Consider the following 23,183-nt stretch of genomic DNA (forward strand, 5'->3'; position numbering starts at 1 on the left):
CTTGCTTACTGTATTTTCCAATCCATGCATCTGACGAAGTGGGTTATATCCCACGAAAGTTTATGCCCAAATAAATTAGTTAGTCTCTAACAAGAACTCCTCGTTGTTTTTACTGATACAGACTAACGTGGCTACCCCTCTGAAACGTGTATGTTTCTACTTTCTAGTTACACAAGTACAAAAAAGACATGTCATCATTAGTACTTCAGGGTTCGTAGATTCCTCAAAATGAAAACTTAATTTTGTATGAGGCACTGTGTCTCCAGGTCAAGAGTTTAGAAATATAGACCCAATTTATATCCTGGCTGAGACTGTTAGAATATTTTTTAGTTCAATAGCCCTTATAAGTTGACGTATAAACTTAAAACAACACAGCACATCTACAGAAAGGAAAACAGAACCAAACAACTCAGCCTTTCAAAGACATTACATGAGAGATTTTAAGAAAACATATAATGCAGTCTATATTTTGTATGATTTTAAGTTACTTTATTTACTAAACTCAGTGAGCCAAAAGTAGTCAAAATTATATTTAACATATTCTGGAAGGAAAAAATAAACTAATTACACTACTAGATGGTTAACAATCAGTACATTATTTACATTCCTCACCTCTTGATCAGTTCAATAGGAAAAGTGTTTTTAAAGGGGCAACAGACAGCACAATAAGATATGCTTTATAGCCTCCTCTTTTCCAAATTCCAGACTCTAACCAGTGTTCCCAAGTTGTGGTTCATAGAGGACTTGCTGGTAGACCACAAAGTTGGCTTTTCAAATGGTGCTGTCTATCCTACTTGTTTCCAGATGCTAAATTGCATTAAAATACAGCTAAATATATATTTTTCTAATATTACTTTTCACTGTAAGCAACTGTTACTGTCACATTCCACATGACTGAAAACAAGAGGGGGGGAGATTGTCCAGACTCTCTATTACAGTATGGCTCACATTATGAAAAAATTTGGTAACACCTGGAAACTCCTCAGGCTTTTCATAGTTAATTTAGTGGTGGGATTTTAAACCATTTCAGAACATCAGTGGAAAATCCACAATCCTCAAATTATTCAGTGTCCAGGTCACCATCTTGTGGTGGATTTTTTATTTCAGTCATTAGAATTCTAATGTAGTAACAGAGCTAAAAGTAGTACAGGGGCAATACATCTTATGATGAGAAAAAATTAATAACTTAAAGAGCCAAAAATTCTGCAAGTTTAGAACATTTAATACCATTGAATTCATTATAACTGATCATAGAGACTGCCCCTGAAGAACTGTAAAGATTTCAAGGGACCTATCCAAGAAATACTGCCTTTGTGTGTGTGTGTTTAATTAAAAAACAGGATCTTCTTGTCACTAGCAAACTTAGAATCAGTTATTTCTCCCGTCTCTCTGCTATATTTTGTAAAAATAATCAATTTTGAACAAAAAAATCAAAAGTTTTTGACTAGAACATAAAGATTAGGATTCCCTCACTGGAGCTATTAATAATTAGATTTGATTTTATTACTGTGAAATATCAAGGGTACAATCCAGACTAACAACTGGCTGTGTCATCCCTGCTCTCTAACCTGGGATGCTTTGCTTTGCTGCTGTTGCCTCCACTCTGGACTGCTCACAACCTCCAGCATGCAAGTCACTTCCACCTATGTCTGTGGATGTGCTGCAGCCAGTCAACCACACCTTGGCTTTTACCAGCCTTGGTTATACTGCAGGGTGACCCCAACACCTCCCACCCAACAGGGTCCCAGAGCTCAAGCTCCAGCCCAAGCCCAGGAGTCTATACAGCAGTGAAACAGCCCCGCAGCCTGAGCTCCATGAGCCCAAGTCAGCCAGCCTGGGCCAGCCAAGGGTTTTTTCCTTGCTGTGTAGACATACCCTCAGTCAAGTAAGGCAACAATGTGAGAATCAGATGCTGGAATACCTGAAACTTACGAAAACATAACCTTCTTTACTCCACTCCTGTTGAAAGGTTTATACAATAAGTAAGGAGGTGCCCTTAAATAAGGGCAAAACTTTAATACTCTATATTTTTAGATAGAGATACTGAATGCAGAAAGCATCAGAAGAGAATAATTAAAATCAGTATACCTCTAAACAACAGTGAGGAACATGAACTCTTGCAAGCGTGTAGGAGATTGCTTTCTAAAAAGCAGAAATTTCTACTAGCAAAACGGGCACTATCACGTGACAAATTATAAAACAGCGTTTCATTCTAATATCCATGTAAACATTAAACACACACACAGAAACAGCAATCCCAGGCTCTAAATTATAGTTTAAAACTACATTAACCATCTACCAAATTTTATCCTGTGCAATGGCTGAGCTGGTTGTGATCAGGGTTCACAAGTTATCCCATAATTGCCTGCTGCATGGGGTCATCCTCTGAAATGAAGCAGCTAGCACTGGCCACTTGTCAATGACTGGATATGGGACTATGTGGACCACTGGTCTGATCCAGTATGGTAATTCCTATGTTTCTTGTTATGCCTCAGTATTATTAATGCTATGCTATAATGCATACAAACTGCTACCAAAAAACTGACTTCTAGTTCACAGAATTACAGGACTAATTAGAAATGCTCCACAGCAACTGGGTCCCTCTTAAATAAAAGCAATCCTGCTCTATTTCTAAATACTTGAAAATTCAAACAGTACTTAACATCAATTCAATCTGCTATGCCAGACAATGGGGAAAAATAGAAAAATAAAGGAGCCTCCTGAACCCCTTGAATTAATTAACAGTATGCATTCTATCCTTTTTTAGTTAAATGTAAGTCTAATTCAGTTTCAGACTTCAACATGCTGGTTGCTTACTGGTGCATTAACCTTGGAAGTGTCTTCCACATACTTACTACCCTGTGTTTGATGACAATATACCTGATTTTTTTTGTCACCTGCTACTTCCTTATTATTTTTAACCCACCTCCTCAAGTCATGATGTTGCATCATCAGCTTTAATGATTCATCTACAATGGTGACTCATAAAATGCTATGCCCACTGTGAAATCTCATACATTTCAACTGATACCTGGTGAAGGACCACAGAGTTTACTGTCATAATAACTGTCCTCTGTTTCTATCTCCTTCATAACCTAGCTCTAGTTTAGCACTCAAAATTGGGTACAGTGAGGATTACTCCCCACCCCCCATGTTCCAAAACAGTTAGTTTCAAATCAAAGGATTGATCTTGCATGCCCTTACTCATCACCTCAATAGGCCTACTAGGAAGAGCAAGTTGTACTTACGCTGGGGTTCGCAGGATTGGGGCCTAACACTTAAGCAGAATAGGAAATAAATCCATTTTAAAAAAAAAAACTGCACACACCCAAAACATAACCTGCTGCACCAAACCCAACTCAGGAAAAAGCCAGAATAAATAGTTTCCCCTTCCCCCCCCCCCGCCCGGAAGGTCAACAGACTTAGGCTTGTATTTCATTTATCTTTTTTATATGATGAGTCAAGTGCCGTCCACCAAGAATACTAAGCCTCCTGGGTGCTGAATAAATTATTAAAATATAACCCTTGGAGAGAAGAAAACATATATGGAAAATCAATGGAAAAAAGGCAATGGAAGTATGTTTGAACATTTTTACAATGAAATCAGTATAAATAAAAAAGGATTGAAAAAAATTACAAGGTGTAATTCCTTACTTTTGAATGCTTTATTGTGCAACCTTAATGTTCTCTTAAGATGGTTTCTGGGTCTACTACCAGGTACTTCTCCAGTGCTTTTCACCCGAAGATTCCAAAGCATTTTACAAGCTGACTTTCAGATCAAACCTCCGTTTCCTTCTAGAGGACAGGCTTCCTGTCTGCCCTTCTAAAACTTGCTTACCTCTTTCCCCTCACTTGTACTTTTGAGTAAGCCGCCCAATTCCAAAGTACTGATTCCTCTCCTAAGATGCTAGTACTAAGCTAATACCTCTGTTGCTGGTATGACTACCGCTAAGTTGAGCGCCAAAATGATGACCCACAAAATGTCTTAGCTATTTAAAGCTATTTAAAGAAGACTCATTCTAAATAATTAAAAATAATATTTTTAAAATTAAGATACTTTCATGCTATTGCCACAAAACCACAGCAACATTGAACGGCCCAACAAAATACAGGCAGCAGCAAGAAATGTTCCTTAGTACAGCATTTTCGGAATTGTGCTGCTTGCTCAAAAAGTGCAAGTGAGGAGAAGACCAAAACAGAGGGCAGGATAACAGGCGAATGCAAAGAATGGGCTGAGCAAAGGGGGTCTGAGTGGAAAGCAGGCTCACGTTCACTGATGGGGATACATAAAGTACTCTCTTATGTCCCCCTCTCACCAAAATGCCTTCTTCAGTATAATAGATCAGGTACTGAGGAAAAATATGTGTTGATTTCTATTTTACAAGTAAGTAAAAGCAAGTGGTATACTTAAAGATGCTTTTTCTGCAATGAGATCCATGCAGGCGGACTTCTGCATACCCACAGAGCCTCACTGATTTCAATGGGGTCTGTGACGGTGCTGAGGTACACCTGTGAAAAACTTATTACAGGACTGGGGTTTTAATTTTTAAACTGCATGTGATACCTATGTCAATCTATAGTTATTTTAGAAAACAATTTTTAAATGAAAATACAGTTGGCACATTAGCCAATATAGCTAAACCTCATTTACAGTATTTGAAACCCAGTTACCAGAGACCTCTAGCATCTGACAACAATGCAAAAATTTTGGTTCACAGCCAAAAGAAATGGCTCTCTGAGCACTGGCTTCAAAATTTTCTTCAAGATCTGCTGTCTCAACACGATATATATGTTTAAGCCATATTAGTAAGGCCCTACCAAATTCACGGCCATGAAAAACGCATTACGGACTGTGAAATCTGGTCTTTTGTGTATTTTTACCCTACACTATACAGATTTCATGGGGGGGACCAATGTTTCCCAAACAAAGGGTTCTGACCCAAAAGAGGTGATGAGGGAGTCACAAGGTTAATGTGGGTGGGTGGAGGGTGGTCGCAGAAGTATTGCGACCCTTGACTTCTGCGCTGCCTTCTGAGCTGGGTGGCCAGAAAGCAGCAGCTGCTGGCCGAGCACCCATCTCTGAAGGAAGAGCCGCCACCAGCAGCCATGCAGAAGGATGGCATGGTATGGTATTGCCACCCTTACTTCTGCGCTGCTGCGTTCAGAGGTGGGTCATCAGCCAGAAACCATCACTCTCTGGCCGCCCAGCTCCGAAGGCAGCAGCGCAGAAGTAAGGGTAGCAGTACTGCAACCCTCCTATAATACCCTCAAGAGTCTCGCACAACTTTTTTTGGGTCAGGACCGCTACAGTTACACCACCATGAAATTTCAGATTAAAACATATGAAATTTAAGATTTTTAAAATCCTATGACCGTGAAATTGACCAAAATGGACCATCAATTTGGTAGAGCCCTACACATTAGCCCACAAGTCTTGCTGAGCCAGATGAACATCTATAAACAATAATCAGCTCTGGAGAATCAAGCTGAATGGCTATAGTTGGGATACCTGCTCTGCAGATTTTGAAGACTGTGCTTAGTGAGCTCCTCCAGTTATCTGAAGGTTTTGGGTTTCCCTGAGACCTTCAGATAATCATGGTTTTACTATAAATGCACATCTCTGGTGTGCTGAGCCATATTCAAAGCATGTCTATATCAACTGATGAATAAACTGCACAATTTTTGTTACTGCTTTTTTGGCTCATGTTTCATATCCCTTTTTGAGTACACCATTACACTGCACTGAATGCACCACAATTATTATTTGAGCTCCAAAAGTGTCCTTGGCATTATATAAAGATCATGATTGTGATCTACTATCAATTCCAATTTTTTCACCTGTTCCAAATTCTGCAGACTGTGTCTGTATTCCTTATATATACACACATTATGTTTTTCTTCCAGATCTCATTACCCAGTAATTGCCATGGATGAGTCAATACCTGCCTATGTTCTCAATTTATCTAGATCTCCATCATTGGTCTATACTCTCTGAATTTTCACTAATCCACCTATGTTTACATTTTCTGCCAACTTTCAAAACATTACAAATATGCTGCTGTTGACAGCACCTGGCGTGAAAGCTCGGTATTTTCAGTAGAAGGCTCTGGGCTGCAGGTCTCCCAGCCAGTGGGGATCATGGTGAATTTGTTTCTCACCTCTTTTACAGAGAAGATAGTGATGAATTGAGTGCTCTGGAGAATTTGTTGAAAAACTCATTATACTCTGATGGGGCTGCAATATTAGAATAGATCTCCATTCTCTTGTATGTCTTTTCTCCTGCCCCTTTACCGCACACATCCACTAGTGCTCTTGGAACAGATTATCACCAGATGGCAGGACTGTGACATCCTTACTAATGCAATAGTGACACTAAAGGTATGTCATCCAATAATCAGCCTCCTCTCTTCACCTTCCCTCAATTCATTTGCATGCTATAACTGCATTGGTTAAAATGAGTTAATACTAATTAAGTATTTTCTTAAACTAACAATCAAATGTTTTATCAAAATTTGACACTGTGCACATCACAGAAAAATAAAATTCTAATAAATTGGAACAGAATTGGAGTACCTTACCGCACATACAAGCAAACTAATATAACAGAACATTATTATAAAGGATGCTGCAGAACATTTTATCCTTATTTATTATATCACTAGTTCAAATGTAGAACAAAGCTATTAGGCTCCCCTTATTCCCGGGTTAACATATGATTTTCTACTTCTTGCTTACAAATTTGGGAATTAGGATTCTCTAAGATATTACACTTCCATAGCTTCAATTGCTATCTTAAGTACATTTTTTGACCTTTGAATTTAGGTATCTCCCCAATATAACCCTAACCTGAACTTAAATAACTAGCATTGTCTGTTATCAAAATGTATGCAAACTGTTCAAAGTTTTGAATATATATTAGGCTCTTTTTCCCACAGGAAAAAGCAGGAACTCATCATAAAATTTTATATCAGATGACTGAAGGATAGCTAATACAACATTTTTAAAAGGCTCTAGAAGGGATCCTTACAATTACAGGCCAGTAAGCCTAACTCCAATACTAAGCAAATTGGTTGAAATTATACCAATGAACAGAATAATCACACACACAAATGAACATGATATCGTAGGGAAGACTCAACATGTAAAGGTAAAACCATGTTTCACCAATCTATTAAAATTCTTTGAGGGAGTCAACAAGCATGTGGACAAAAGTGATCAAATTGATACAATGTACTTGAACTTTCAGAAAGCCTTTGAGAAAATCCCACATCAAAGGTTCTTTAGCAAAGTAAGCTGTCCTGGGAGAAGAGGGACGGTCCTCTCATGGATCAGTAACTGGTTAAAAGATAGCACACAAAGGGTAGGAATAAATGGTCAGATTTCACAATGGAAAGAGGTAAATGGCAAGATCCCCAAAGATCTGTACAGGGACCTGTGCTGTTCAACACATTCATAAATGATCTGGAAAAAAGGGAGTGAACTGTGAGGTGGCACAATTTGCAGATGATACAAAATTAGTCAAGATAGTTAAGTCCAAAGCTGACTCCAAAAAGTTACAAAGGTATCTCATAAAACAGGGTGACTGGTTAAAAAAAAAAGTTTATAAAAATCAAGTATTGTGTGGAGAAAGTGAAGGAAGTTTTATTTACCCACACACATAACACAAGAACCAGGGGGTCACCCAATGAAATTAATAAGCAGCAAGTTTAGAACAAACATAAGGAAGTACTTCTTCACACAACATACATTCCACCAGTGGAACTCATTGCCAGGAGATGTTGTGAAGGCCAAAACTATAACTGGGTTCAAAGACGAATTAGATAGGTCCATCAATGGCTAGTAGTCAAGATGATCAAGGACACAACCCTATGCTGTGTGTGTCCCTAAACCGCAGGCTGCTAGAAGCTGGGACTGTACGACAGGGGATGAAACACTTGATAAATACCCTATTCTGTTCTTTCCCTCTGAAGCATCTGGCATTGGCCACTGTTGGAAGACAGGACACTGGGATAGATAAACCATTGGTCTGACCCAGTATGGCCATTTTTATGTTGTTAGCATCTTGACAAAGTGCTGAACTCTGTAATTCATCCAAATGCAAACATTCTAGACATGCTACATGAACAGGACACCTTGCAAGGCAGAACAGATGTCAGCACTTGAACCCTAACAGAAGAAGAAACAAAAAGAGTAGTGAAGCAGTTGAAAATGGGAAAGATGCAGAAACAGACAATAAAACATTTGAGATGCTAAATTTGACTAGACAAGTGCTATCAAAACACTAGGAAAAATATGAGAGCAACAGGAGGTTCCAGGTGACTAGCTAAAAGACAATAGTTGTACCAATCTTCAACAAAGGAGAATAATTACAGAGGTATAAGCTCATCATCAGCCCCAGGAAAAAAAAATCACAATGAAAATAACTGTCAAAAGATTATGGCCAGTTTTATAGGAAGCAGTAGGTGAGGAACAGTGTGGCTTCTAACCAGGCCTAAGTTGCATTGATTAGATGGTTTTTATATAAGATCTTAAATGTGCAAGTTGCTATAGACTGATTTCACAAACCAGATAGCAAATAGTTAATACTGAACATATTATATCAACAAACATTTTGGTTAAAATGTAAAAAAGCAATTCAAGTACAAAAAAGGCTGAGAATTGGTGAGACAATCTGACCCAAGTATATCAAGATGAAGAATGTGAGGGTATTCAGAAGGGAAAGGGAGAGAGGGGTAATGAAAAGAATTGTCCAGAACTTTCTTCTTTAGTTAGATTCTAAAGGAGAACTCTATTATTCAGCGTAATCCCCCTAAAACAACTGCCTGTAACATTAGATCTTTGACAAACCCAATATATCTACAAGGCTCAGCACTTTACAAAAATTAGCCATGCGTTAAAAAATAAAAGAAAAAAGAAATGCTCATGAGCTCCAGCAAAAATTACATAAAAATATAATTTACTTATTGTGTGCTATATTGCAGAATTCTGAAAATATTTTACAATTAGTAAAACCAACATTGTAAGTAAAGCATTTTCAGTATTAAAGCTACAGTTTTTTTGGCTTTGCTAATGTAGGTAATTATAATTCAATATAACTCAAACAAGTTGTGTTAATTTTATTTTAAATTTGAAACCATCTGAATCAACTTTTAAACAAGTTGAACACAAAACCTACCGTATTACGAATACAAAGTGTTGTCATATGAGCATACAGCAGCCCACAGCCTATGGCAGGATCTAAATGGAAGAGAGGCTGAGAGCACAAACCTGTCCATTAGCAGCAGCATGCCATGCATTTGTAGATAGAGTAACCATTAAATCAATCTCTGTCTACCCCAGTTGAGTGGAAATAATTTTCATTAAACTTTCTATTTTATTAAAACATTAACACCTCAAAATAAAAAAAACACACATTCTTTATATCTAATGCAATGCTATCAAAAATAAATTAGAAACAAATATCATCCCCGGAATGTGATAGCCCAAGTGCTCTGAAAGTATTTTTAGCAGGTGACTTAGACAATAACCTGAAAAGACCCTGGCAGTGAACCCAATTTATATCCAGCTCAGTGCAACGGCAATGTACTTTCCCTCCTGGACTCCACATAGAGCCAGGGGCTACTTATGGCACCAGGCCCAAAGTGATACCCCATCTCATGTACTGTTGAGTCCTACCCAGGATGAAGCTCCTATAAGCCAGAGAGACATGACAAATAGAGAAAAGGAGCCCTGTTCCTGGAGATGCCTTGATATCAATACCACTAAGTGATCTTTTGTTTGCCTGAAGATAGAGGATTTCAGTACTGGGAGCAAGGTAAGAAGGTCTAATGGAGGGATTAATGGGATAGGGAATAACTATATATAAAAGGGTTAGGGTTAGGATTAGATGACAATTGTGAAAGAGAAATGGAAAGAGTTAGTGAAAACCTGGGCAAGGCTTGGAGGTGGGAAAGTGGGATGCCTAAGAAGGAGATGGTTTGTTTGTTTTTTAAATGGAAGCGAGTGGAGAAAAGATTTAATATGAAAGTGTTATTCATGCTCTCGTTTTTGGTCTATTATCCATATAGGTCCTGATTCTATAACTGACACTACACAGGCAGATCTCTGTCCTGCTGGGACCCCTCCTGAAGTCAGCGGCATTACTCACATACATCAAGTTGAACACATGCACGTATGAAAGACTGGGACCTAAAAGATCCTTAGTAATTTGCTACAGCAAGTTTCTTACACTTACATACTTTCTCTCCCTGTAATAAATCATGATATACCTTTTCTTCTGTTTCACTGTCATGTTTTCTTTCCCGCCATCATTTTTTGTCCTACCCTCTCTTTATCTACAAGGTACATCTTATCTCGTCCCCCATATTTTCTCTCCAATTTCTCAAATCTCTAATCAACTTCTTCTTTTCTATCAGAGGGGTAGCTGTGTTAGTCTGGATCTGTAAAAAGCAACAAAGAGTCCTGTGGTCCTATAAGGTACCACAGGACTCTGTCGCTTCTTCTTTTCTGTCGCACCCATCAGCAAACCCATACCCATTCATCCACCCCATTCTAAACTCCCTTAGCCTATCCTCCCAATTGTTCATACACAAAGCTTGAAAAACACGTAATAGACAGATGACTAAAATGTAAGGGGTCTAAAGTGAGAAATCAAGTCTCCTTCCTAATCCCCATCCTTGATATTGGGAAAGGGAAAGGTGCTGGGATTTTTTTTCTAGGCGATTGTCCCTGGGCCCTATTTGTGAGTGCCATTTTTTGTAGTCTCTAGTTAGTAGGTGTCTGAAATTTGATGCACCTTCTGGTTGCTGGAAAGGAGCACTCTCTCTGTTCTCCCCCCTTCTACCATCTCCGCCTGTAAGGCTGGTTGCATGGAGAAGAGTCACTGCTAATCTGCCCTCCATTCTGTTTTGGATCCCTCTCCTCCAGTGAAAGGTTCTGGTGACTGTTTTCAGCTTTCAAAAGAAGAAACTGACCTGGTTCTTGTCCCTTTCATTGCTGCCTACTGGTTCCCAATAGAAGGAGTGAAAAGTGACAAGTTCTGGTAAGTTTTCACTCTACTGCAGGTTAGCAAATGAATCAGTATCAGGAGAAGCACTGGAGTTATCGATCAAAAAAAAAAAACAAAAACCCTCAGAAAAGCACTGAACTAGCTTATATTTGGTAGGTTATCTTTGTAATTATTAATAGATTTTTTTCCACCCCAAATGAAACCTTGCATTCTGTAAAAGTTGATGATACTTGCCCAGAAGTGTTTCTTACTCAGAAGTGTGGGCAGGTGGATTTTTAAAGATCTGCCAATCATTTCACACTCTAAACTCTCTCTAGATAATCTTTGGCTTCCTGTTTTCTACCATATGAACTTCAAGCTCCTCGCCTTCACTTGCACAACCTTGCTCCAGACTGCATCTGTTCTCATTTCCCCCTACTCCTCCCACTCTTGGGTCTATACCTTCTCTTGAAACAATCTTCCATTTCTCATTAGTCAAATGCCCTCTCTCCTTTCCTTTAAATCCCTCCTTAAGGCTCACTTCCTCAATGAATCTTTTGTATATTGCACTTCAACAGTTATTCCATGTTTTCTCATTTGTGTTCAAATGTAAGTTCTTCTGTGGAAAGAGAATATCCTTTTCTATGCTTTATAAAGTACACTATACACTTATGGTACTATATAAATAACTATGAATAACTTCACACCTAAAATTTGACATATATTGACAGCAGTCACCCAACATTGTTTAAAAGAAAATAGCTGCTTTAGACAAAGTCTACTTTCCAGATAGGCCAGTTACGAATCTTTTCTCTCAATAAAGGTGTTTGAAGTTTGCTATCTAAACTACAGAACTCACACAGAAGTATTAAAATTAATTCCATGCCATGCTAGCCATCAATTATCTTGTTATGTAGTGAAGAAGCCCCTCCCATCAACAGTGCAGTAAATACTAATATTGACAACTGAAAAACTTGTTTCTGTTGAAACATATATCCTGTTTATTCTGTAAATAGATTTAACAAGTTACGCAATATTAAATATTACAATTTGGCAAAACACAATTCATATGGGGAAAATAATGTTTATACCACAATAGGTCACAGTGTGTCAGGTCCCCTGATTTTTATAATAAGAGCACACCTCTCAGTATAAGAAATAAGACTCCAACCCTACTGAATGTCATTTTTTCTAAATGTTGACCTATTTGGAATAAAATAATCAGAGGCAATAAGTGTCTTTACATATGTTTTACAACATGGTGTGATGCAGTATTAAGGCCTTAAGGACGAGTTCAACAATACAAGGTATGTTACCAGCTTCTTTAAAGCACATGAAGTCTACCCCTAGCCCTAGAGCAAAGAGGTGATCTGGTCGCACATTCTGCTAGTTGGCTACCCTTTTCCAGTACTCCCAAAACTACTCTTTTCGCCACGGGCACAGAGTACCCTCAGGCCGTCCCACCTCTCCTCTTGCCCCGCAGCATGATAAATCCCACCCAGTCTGCAGACGCATTTCGGGGAGGATGTTTCCACCCTAATCCCCTCCCTCCAGGAGACTCTATTCCCCCTGCGCCTCCACCCCTCTCAGTAGCAGGCGGACACGATTCACGAGTCCCCCGGTCATACGCACCCTGTTACACATAAACAACAACGGGGGGCACCAACACACCTCCTGCCACCCCGTAGCCTCTTACACAACAGGAGCGGGCCCACACCACAACCCCACATATGACAACCATACCCGGGCGGGCGAGGCCACTGCTGCAGAAGAGGAGGCCGGGAGGCACCGGGGCTCACCAAGGAGGTCAGAGTCCTACTGAGAAAAGGGAGCAGCCGCTGCCGCATATCCCGGCCCTGCTGCCAGAGACCAGCCTCTGCTCGCTTCCCGCCCTCCGCCCGCCCCTTTTAGGGGAAGCTGCCCCTCAGCCCTCTGGAGGCGCCATCTTCGGCTCGCCGGCCAATCCCTCCCCAGCGCCCTCAGGCTGCTCTGGCTCCGGCCGGGCCTACCACCAAGGCCGCGCGCTGGGACCTACCTGACGCTGCTGGGTGTCGCTCCTGCGAAGCGGGTCGGCGGGGGGGAAAGAGCCGGCGCCGCTGCCGCGGCGGGGAGGAGCTGGCTACGCAGCCGGGCGGCGAGCCGGGGAAACACGTACTGCTGGCGCGGCCTGCCCGGGGTCCGGGAAGCGCTGCTGCAACGCGGAGCAAAGGGCCCCTAGCACGGCGTGTAACACTCACGCTGTGCGGCGGAGCCGCAGTCCCGCTCTCGCACGCGCCAGGCATGTGACTGTCGCTGTGTGTGTGTGTACACACCAGTGTGTGTGTGTGTGTAACGGCAACGCGCTATGAGGGCGACGGATTCTCACGTTCACTGTTTGTATGTAACTGTCGCGCCATCATTGTGTGTGTGACATTCGCCGTCCATGCAACACGTGTGCTCACTTCTGCTGTGTCACACACTCACTGCATGTAGCACTGGTACTGCGTGCGCGATGCTCCTCCGACCAGTTCCTCTGTGCCTGCCAGTTCACAGATTTCACTGCATTTTCTGGCGATGTCTTTGTTTTCTTGCTGGTAAAAGTGAGTGCAAACGATTTTTTATCGTTTTATTTCATCAGCTGCCGTGACATTTTGTATAACTGATTTCAAATGTCAATGAAACAGATGGCACAATCTCCCCGCACCTTCCTCACCCCAGAGACATTAAACACAACGAGCTCCCATGAAGGAGTCTGCTTTTTCCAGTCCTCTTACATAAGAGTTTTGGAGCAGCAGGTTTGTGCTTTTTCAGTTTCATGGTCTTTTTATGAGATCTAGTATAGTTTTTGAAGTATAAGAGGGATTTCATTATAATCCCTTGTTTTCACTTGCTCATAACTTCCTGGAGGAAAAAAAATCTCTTAAGGTGTAACTTTACCTGCTTGCTCTCCTCTTTTGGGAAAGTTAGAAGATCAAGACCCAATTTGAAAGATGCTAAGCATCCTCAATTCCTGTTAAAGGCAGCTGTTAGTGTTAGAGAAATTTACCAAACAAATCCTAAGTGTACACAAGGCTTCTAATGTTCTATGTTAATATGTTTTGGATCAAAAATGTGTCTTTATGGAGTTCTATAAGTTTGGTTTTTTCCGAGTATCGTATGTCCCTGTCCCTTTTTTTTCTCTAAACCTCAAAGAAGATATTAAAACAAACAAAAAAAATAAGTAACAAATCTCAATATATATTTATGTATGCCAAATTGCAGTCTAGCAAAACACCCCCTTATGCGTCTCACAGGTAGCAGTACAGGAGTAGAAGTGGACTCCAGAGAGCCACTCCTCCTTCCCAGTCAGGGGCGGCTCTAGCCATTTCGCCGCCCCAAGCACGGCAGCACACCGCAGGGGATGCTCTGCCGGTCGCCGGTCCCACGGCTCCGGTGGACCTCCCACAGATGTGCCTGCGGATGCTCCACCGGAGCCGCGGGACCAGCGGACCCTCCGCAGGCACGCCTGTGGGAGGTCCACTGGAGCCGCCTGCCACCCTCCCGGCGACCGGTAGAGCGCCCCCCGCGGCATGCTGCCCCAAGCACGCGCTTGGCGTGCTGGGGCCTGGAGCCGCCCCTGTTCCCAGTCCAGGACTGTGTTTTCTCTAGGAAAAAAGTTACCTAACTCAAGTTAATTAAAACCAGGTAAAAAGGTGTTTGTGGTTTCACACACGTTAGTCTTTAACTTCATCTGCTAGGGTAGAGAAAGGTGAACCACTATGCTAGGTTCCCTGTTCCTAGTGCTAGTCCCAAGCCCAGATAAAGTGTGGGGGTTGGGTGATGGCCTGGCAAGCCATCCCCATAAAACCTTCCTACATTTAACACACACAAGAAAAGGACTTAAAAGTTTGGCAGTTTCGTCTGCAACTCAATAGAACCAAGCAGGTGAGGGATAGCTCAGTGGTTTGAGCATTGGCCTACTAAACCCAGGGTTGTGAATTCAATCCTGGAGGGGGCCATTTAGGGATCTGGGCCAAAAATCTGTATGGGGATTGGTCCTGCTTTGAGCAGGGGGTTGGACTAGATGATCTCCTGAGGTCCCTTTCAACTCTGATAGTCTATAATTCATATAAATCTTCTACTACATGCAGAGGATTCGGATCATAGGTTGGTGGGTTTTCCATAAATCAGAAATTGGGGAAAGCATCTGATATATAAAGAGGGTATGTCCTCTCCTACACTGAGGAGAGGATCGTGGAATGTTTGATTGTTAAGTGTCGTCAGAAAAACAACTCTCCTGGCTTAAGAACTGGAAAGGTTTAATGTTGATATACATAACAGACACAGAACATTGTGGAATTTGAACACCGAGAGCACAGCTTCGACTCATAGTGGTTAGTTAGACCTTTCAATTGTTGCATGCCTGGGATACATCTGATAGGCATACCAGTGTAGCTCTGATTCTGTCCCCACAAGGGTGCAACCTACACTACTGGTTTGGCAAGCTTGTTCTCCATATTTGATTGCTGCCATTTTCTGTCTAAAGATAGGATGTGCAGTAGTTATTAGTGCAAATGCTCCACATGATACAAGGTCTGATGTTGACAAAGAGGCTTTTTATGGCATGTTAGATGACATTGTATCTAGTACGTCACTCCACCTTCATATTGTCATTTTAGGAGATATGAACACAAGAATTGGCCATAATAGAACTGGACTTGAACTGGCATTGGGATGCCACAGTTTAACAGAGGAGAGATCAAGTAATGGTGTGGGTCTATTAGAATTTGCTGCCACACGTGAACTATTTCTTAATGGCTACCTGGTTTCAGCACAAGTATTGCCATAACATAAGTGTACATTTTGATATACTTCAGGCAACAGTGCAACCTTGGATCACAGTCTAGTTCCGAAACCTGCAATTAAACTTATCCAGGATGTATGTGTATTTAGGAGTGCTGATCTTGCTCTGGAGTCTGATTGTCGACTTCTAGCAACAGTGATGTTGCAGAGGTGGGTATCTATTGCATTGAGATGCTTCAGTGTTGATAAACTTTGTGATGAAGCAACTGCTAATTGTTACAAGGTATTAATTTCCAATAAATATACTATATTGGATGACCAGCTGTCTACCGTGAAGGAAGAGTGGACTTTATTTTGGATTCTACCACAGAGATTGCTGGAGAACAACTCGGACTAAGGAGAATGCAAAAGCGACATTGGATACAGATGTTACCATCAAATTGTGAGACACAAAAGAAGAGGTGCAGTGCAGGACAGTTGCACTGAGTCAGAGTCATTGAGGAGAGGAAGAAATGGGCAGTAGAAGAAAAGAAATGAATGAGCAGTCAAGAGGGCCTGTCAGAATGATCATAACCAATGGTGGAATAATATGGAGCAGTGCATCGAGTAAATCTCCGAAAGACATGACCAAAAATGGGTATTTGAGATTTTGAAGGACATAATTGGATGTCCATTCTTGTGGCATCTGCTAGTTAAGGACAAACATGGAAAATTGTGACAAGAATTAATGAACAACGTAACAATTGGCATGGGTGTTTTTGTGAATTAATTAACAGATCCCCACCAAGATGTGAACTACAACTTCTCCAAAATGAACCCATCAAAAAACAGGCTGGTGACATTAGAGGAAGTGATGCTTGCAGTCAAATAGTTATGAAATGATAAAGCAGCTGGTCTTGACAATATTTCATCAGAACTCCTAAAGAGGTCTGGATTTAGTTCATAGTTTCATAGAGTTGTCTTAAAAGTAGGGCTGACAAGCAATTAAAAAAGTTAATTGTGATTACTCGTGTGATTAATCGCACTGTTAAACAATAATAGAATATAATTTATTTAAATATTTTTGGATATTTTCTACATTTTCAAATACTGTATATCGATTTCAGTTATAACACAGAATACGAAGTGTACAGTGCTCACTTTATTTTTATTACAAATATTTGAACTATAAAAAACAACAGAAATAGTATTTTTCAATTCACCTAATACAAGTGCTGTAGTGCAATCTTTTTACCATGAAAGTTGAACTTACAAATGTAGAATTATGTAAAAAAAAACTGCATTCAAAAATAAAACAATATAAAACTTTAGAGCCTACAAGTCCACTCAGTGCTATTTCTTGTTCATCCAATCACTCAGACAAACAAGTTTGCTTACATTTGCAGGAGATAATGCTGCCTGCTTCTTGTTCAGTGTCACCTGAAAGTGAGAACAGGTGTTCACATGGCACTGTTGTTGCTGGCGTCACAAGATATTTACATGCCAGATAAGCTAAAGATTCATATGTCCCTTCACGCTTCAACCACCATTCTAAGGACATGCATCCATGCTGACAACGGGTTCTGCTTGATAACAATCCAAAGCCGTGGGGGCCAACACATGTTCATTTTCATCATCTGAATCAGATGCCACCAGCAGAAGGTTGATTTTCTTTTTTGGTGGTTCGGGTTCTGTAGTTTCCACATTAGAGTGTTGCTCTTTTAAGACTTCTGAAAGCATGCTCCCCACCTCATCCCTCTCAGATTTTGAAAGGCACTTCAGATTCTTAAACCTTGGGTCCAGTGCTGTAGCTATTTTTAGAAATCTCACATTGGTACCTTTTTTTTGTTTTGTCAAATCTGCTGTGAAAGTGTTCTTAAAATGAACATGTGCTGAATCTTCATCCGAGACTACTATAACATGAAATATATGGCAGAATGCAGGTAAAAGAGAGCCAGAGACATACAATTCTCCCCCAAGGAGCTCAGTCACAAATTTAATTAACACATTTTTTTAATGAGCATCATCAGCATGGAAGCATGTCCTCTGGAATGGTGGCCAAAGCCTGAAGGGACATACAAATGTTTAGCATATCTGCCACGTAAATGCCTTGCAATGCAGGATACAACAGTCCCTTGTGAATGCCTGTTCTCACTTCCTGGTGACATTGTAAATAAGAAGTGGGCAACATTATCTCCCGTAAATGTAAACAAACTTGTTTGTCTTAATGATTGGCTGAATGAGAAGTAGGACTGAGTGGACTTGTAGGTTCTGAAGTTTTGCATTGTTTTGTTTTTGAATGCAGTTATGTAACAAAAAAAATCGACACTTGTAAATTGCACTTTCATGATAAAGAGATTGCACTATAGTACTTGTATGAGGTGAACTGAAAAATTTTCTTTTATCATTTTACAGTGCAAATATTTGTAATAAAAAAAAATATAAAGTAAGCAGTGTACACTTTGTATTCTGTGTTGTAATTGAAATAAATATATTTGAAAATGTAGAAAAATATTTAATACATTTCAGTTGTTCTACTGTTTAACAGTGCAATGAAAACTGCAATTAATCACAATTTTTTAATCACAATTTTTTTGAGTTAATCACATGAGTTAACTGTGATTAATCAACGACCCCACATAAAAGTTTGGGAAACCTGTCACATTCCAGAAGATTGGAAAAGGGGCTATATCATCCTTTTTTTCAAACAAGGAGAGTGATCAGTGTGCTCAAATTATAGGGGAAGAACACTGCTGTCGCTCCCAGGGAAGGTATTTACGATCATACTAGTAAACCAAGAGGAATATTGTCTCAGCCCCAAAATGAGAGACAACCAGTGTGGTTTCCATACAGGTCAATCTATAATCCATGCTATACATGCTTTGCAGACTGTTACTGAAAAATTACTAGAATGACAAAAGGAAGTTAATATCATGTTTATAGACTTTGCAGAGCTTTTAACTTGCTGCATCGATCAGCACTGGTAATACTCCTATGCCAGTATGAGGTGACTGAGGACTTTATGTGCCTAGTGGAGGAACTGTATTGTGATACATTTAGCTGTGTGAAGGTCAATGGTTGCATTATAGACAGATTTTCAGTAGAATGAGAAGTATGCTAAGGATGCATTCTCTCACCTATGTTATTTAATGTTTTAATAGACTATCTGATGACAAAGTGATAGAGACAAAAGTAGGAGATGTCTTTAGAAGATCTTGAATATGAGGATGATATTGCCTTACTTGGAGAGACTACTGATCTGCTACAACAGCTAATGCTGGAAGAGTTGCAAAAACTGCAGAATTTATGGGACTTAAGATCAATAGTGATAAAACCAAAACTATTCATGTCTCCTACAAAATGGAAACAATGATCTGCTAATGCTGCATGATACTGAATGAGTAAATAGTTTTATCTATCTGGGTAGTTGGTTGACAGCAGGAGGTTCTGTAACTGAAGAAGTCTTGTGTCGGTGGCATTCAGCATCAAAGGCCAATGAAGATATGAATCAAGTAAGTGGGTATTCACCCATGAAAGCTCATGCTCCAAAACTTCTGTTAGTCTATAAGGTGCCACAGGACTCTTTGCTGCTTTTGAAGATATGAATGTTCAACGTGGTAGTGATGACAACTCAGATATATAGAGCAAAAACATGGCTGTTAAAAAGTTGAGAGGAAACTAAATACCATCAGTGTCAAAAGTTAAGGCATATTCTTAACCTCCGTTGTATGATTTTTGTCACAAACAAGGAGATACTTAGACAATCCTGGCAAGTTGCAGTCTTGCACTAGTTGAAAGCAAGATGGCTGCAATGGTGGGGCTATGTCCAATGTTCAGAAGAAGGTACACAATACAAAAAGTTTATAGAGCTCAGGTTGAAGAAAGTAGAGCACAAGGCCAACAACAAAGGAGACTGGAAGATGCATTTTTGAGGGATTTAGGGAGGCTAAATCCTCCCATGCCTACTTTGGCTGAAAGAAGATGCCTTGCAAGGGACTTTTCAAAATGGAAGTCCATTCTGTGCGCCACCACAGTTACATCATAGCCATGTGAATCTGCTGTGCTGCTCCTATGAGGGAGCTTAGATTTCAAATTGACCTGCCGCTAACTCATGTGAAACCTACAAACTGCCTTGTCTTGGGGATTTTACTTTAAGATAACTTCCGTGAGTTAAGAACACACCTTATTTTTCCTAGTGTAGACAAGACCCAGGTGGTTGGGAAGGGTCAAGACAGAAGGTGGAATATAGAGTCTCAGCTCAATCCTTGTCCTCAGTGCTTAAGGCAGCATAGTGGTGGATATAGATCTGGTGCAGTTTACTCCCTCCTTGAAGCAGCAGGAGAACAAGAAGTGAGATTGTGATCCGGGGCTTGTCTACACTGAGGTGGCTAAAGCAGCAGTGCTGCAGTTATACCACTGTAACCCTATAGCATAGATGCATCCTATGGTGACAGAAAGAGATTTTCTAGCGCTGTAAGAACTCCACCTCCCTGAGCAGTGGTAGCTAGGTCAACAGAAGCATTCTTCCATCAACCTAACTGTGTCTCTAACCAGAGGTTAGATTGGCATAGCTGTGGTGCTCAGGGGCGAGAATTTTTCACACCCCTGAGCGCCGTAGCTATATCAGTCTGTATTTGTAATGCAGACTAGGCCCTAGAGTCACGCTCTTATGCCACGCCTACACTAGGAGCATTTTGATGGTATAGGTATACTGGTATATTATACTATACTGTCAAAGCACTCCTATTGTAGACACAGCATATACTCATAGGCACCGACTCTGTGGGCACTCCAGGGCTGGAGCACCCATGGGAAAAAAGTGGTGGGTGCTGAGCACCCACAGGCAGAACCCCTATCAATGCCTCTCCCTCCCCCCAGCATCTCCTGTCCCCGGGGTGGGCCCCGCTGATCAGCATCTCCCCCTCCCTCCCAGTGCCTACCGCCTGCCGCAAACAGCTGTTTCGGAGCATCAGGAGGCACTGTGGGGGAGGGAGGTGGGAAGGAGCGAGGGTGCAGCATGCTCAGGGAAGGGGCAGAACTGGGCATGGAAGAGGCAGGTAGAGGCGGGAAGAGGTGGAGCAGGGGCAGAGTGGGGGTGGGAAGAAGCAGGGTGGGGTTGGGGCATTGAGGGAAGGAGTGGAGTGAGGGCATGGTTGGTGGGGGAGCAGATTAGAAACTTGGCGCCAATGTATATACTAGCAAAACTGTCCTTTTGCTGGTAGAGTTTATTCGATACACACAGACGTAGAGCAAAATAAGCTGAACTGGAAAAAGTATAACTGCATCTATGCTAGGGTCTTTTGCCAGCGCAGCTGTGTCAGTCAGGGATCCCACCTCTTCACATCCCTGACCAACACTGCCATGTCAGCAGAATTCTGTAGTGTTGCTGTGAGCTAAGTCAGTGGTTCTCAACCAGGGGTTTGGGGGACTGCGAGCAGATTTTAGGGGGTCCTCCAAGCAGGGCCAGCATTACACTCGCTGGGGCCCAGGGCAGAAAGCTGAAGCCCCACTGTATGGGGCTGAAGCCCAGGGGCCCTGAGCCCCTCCACCTGGGGCTGAAGCCAAAGCCTGAGCAATGCAGCTTTGCGGGGACCCCTATGGCATGGGGCCCCAGACAACTGGCCTGCTTGCTACCCCCTCACGCCAGCGCTGGCTTTTTTATATTCAGAAAACCAGTAATTGTGGGAGAGGTGGGCCATGGTATTTTTATAGCACTGGGGGTGAGGGGGGGGAGGGTCAGAAAGAAAAAGGTTGAAAACCCTGGAACTAAGTCACAGTCTCCATTCCAGGCTTCTACTGGTGCAGTGCAACAAGGCACTGGCACTTATTCAGGGTAGATCATTATCTCACAATGTAGGTCTTATTTATTTTAATTTATAATGATATAAAATGGCTCTCATCTACTATTCTAGGCACCTTTGACATTATTAAAATATGCAATCAATATAAAATCAGGAGCAAAGTTTGAGGGGAAAATTCCAGCAAAAATCCTCTCCTACTACAGCTTAGCAGGCAGGACTTTTCCTACTAAAACTCTCATCTCTCATAAAAAATGCCCCTACCACCTTCTTCAAATCCCTGGGTAAAAAGATGGGCCTTGCAGTATGCCCTAAACATCAACAATTCTGAATTATTTCAGACCAAGTGCGGAATCTTATTCAAAAAATTAGTGTCCCTTATAGAGAACGGTGTAGACCTGCCCTCTGTATTACTTTTTCAACTAGGTCAACAATAATTGTAGTTTGGAAAAATGCTGCCCAATTGGCTTGGCTCCTCAGAAGCCAGAAATAGTTTCCCATGACCTCAAGTTGCAGACAGCTACATTGTATTGTCAGATCCTGTGTACAGATTGTTTTGTTGAGATCATTAATACTTTTTTTTTAATTTGTAGATTCAGCCCCATTACAATGTTAATTTAAAAACAAACACATTTCTGCCCATTCATAGCTTATAGGGCCAGAAGCGACCACTGTGATCCTCTGGTGTGACCTGTATAACAAAGGTCCTAGGACTTCCCTAAATTAATTCCTTTTTGAATTAGAGTGGACTTCTTAGAAAAACCTCCAATCTTGATTTAAAAATTTCCAGTGATGGAGAATGCACCGCAGGCCTTGGTAAGTTGTTTCAGTGGCTAATTAACCACTGTTATGCCTTCTTTCTAGTCTGAATTTGCCTAGTTTCAACTTCCAGCCATTGAATCATGTTATGCTTTTGTCTGCTAGATTAAATAGCTTTCTATTATCAAATTTTGTTCTAGGTAGGTACTTATTCACTGTGATCAAAATACCCTTTAACCCTTTTGGGGAGCTAAATAGATTGAGCTCCTTTTTCCCCCAATCCTTTAATCATTCTCATGGCTCTTCTCCAAACCATCTCAAATTTTTCAACATCCTTCTTAAATTTTGGATTCCATACTGGACAAGGTATTGCAGTAGTTGTTGCACAAGTGCCGAATACAGAGGTAATGTAATGCAATCTTTCTACTCCTACTCTTGATATTTCCTGTTTATACATCCAAGTATTGCATTAGCCATTTTGGCTGGAGTGTAACAGTAGTGTAATCATGTTCAGCTGATTATCCACAATAACTCACAAATCTTCAGAGTCACTGTTTCCCAGGAGAGTGAGTCCCCCTTTCTGTAAGTATGGCTTACATTCTTTTTTCCTAGATGTATAATTTTACATTTGGCTTTATTGAAACACATATTTTTAGCCTGCACCCAGCTTGCCAAGTGACCCCGATTGCTCTATCAGTGAACTTCATTATTTGTCACGCCTTCAGTCTTTGTGTCATCTACAAATTTTATCAGTAATTATTTTGTGTTTTCTTCAAGCTCGGTGTTAAATAGCGTAGGGCCAGAATTCACTTTGTTTGGGATTCCACTAGAAACACACCCACTCGATGACAGTTCCCTGTTTACAATTATTTAGAGACCTATTGGTTAAGCAGTTTTAA

At 41.0% G+C, this 23,183-nt stretch overlaps 1 protein-coding gene across 3 annotated transcripts in view; it reads right to left on the reverse strand.

Annotated features, from left to right (window-relative positions):
- The window catches only part of IDE (insulin degrading enzyme), a 95,188-nt gene extending 81,878 nt beyond the window's left edge, over nt 1-13,310 (reverse strand). Inside the window, exon 1 of one of the 3 annotated variants that reach the window (XM_039546991.1) lies at nt 13,023-13,310. Coding sequence is in view for 1 of the 3 variants with exons in the window: in XM_039546988.1 (XP_039402922.1) it covers nt 12,731-12,834 (104 nt within the window). In the remaining 2 variants the exon portion in view is untranslated. Of the gene's footprint in view, nt 1-6,158; nt 6,329-12,730; nt 12,879-13,022 lie in introns of those variants that run through there. The other 2 variants (XM_039546988.1, XM_039546989.1) reach the window with 2 other exon arrangements.
- Nucleotides 13,311-23,183: the final 9,873 nt, after the last annotated feature.

Source organism: Mauremys reevesii, linkage group 7 (genome assembly GCF_016161935.1).
Source record: "Mauremys reevesii isolate NIE-2019 linkage group 7, ASM1616193v1, whole genome shotgun sequence".
Taxonomy (NCBI): Eukaryota; Metazoa; Chordata; order Testudines; family Geoemydidae; genus Mauremys; species Mauremys reevesii.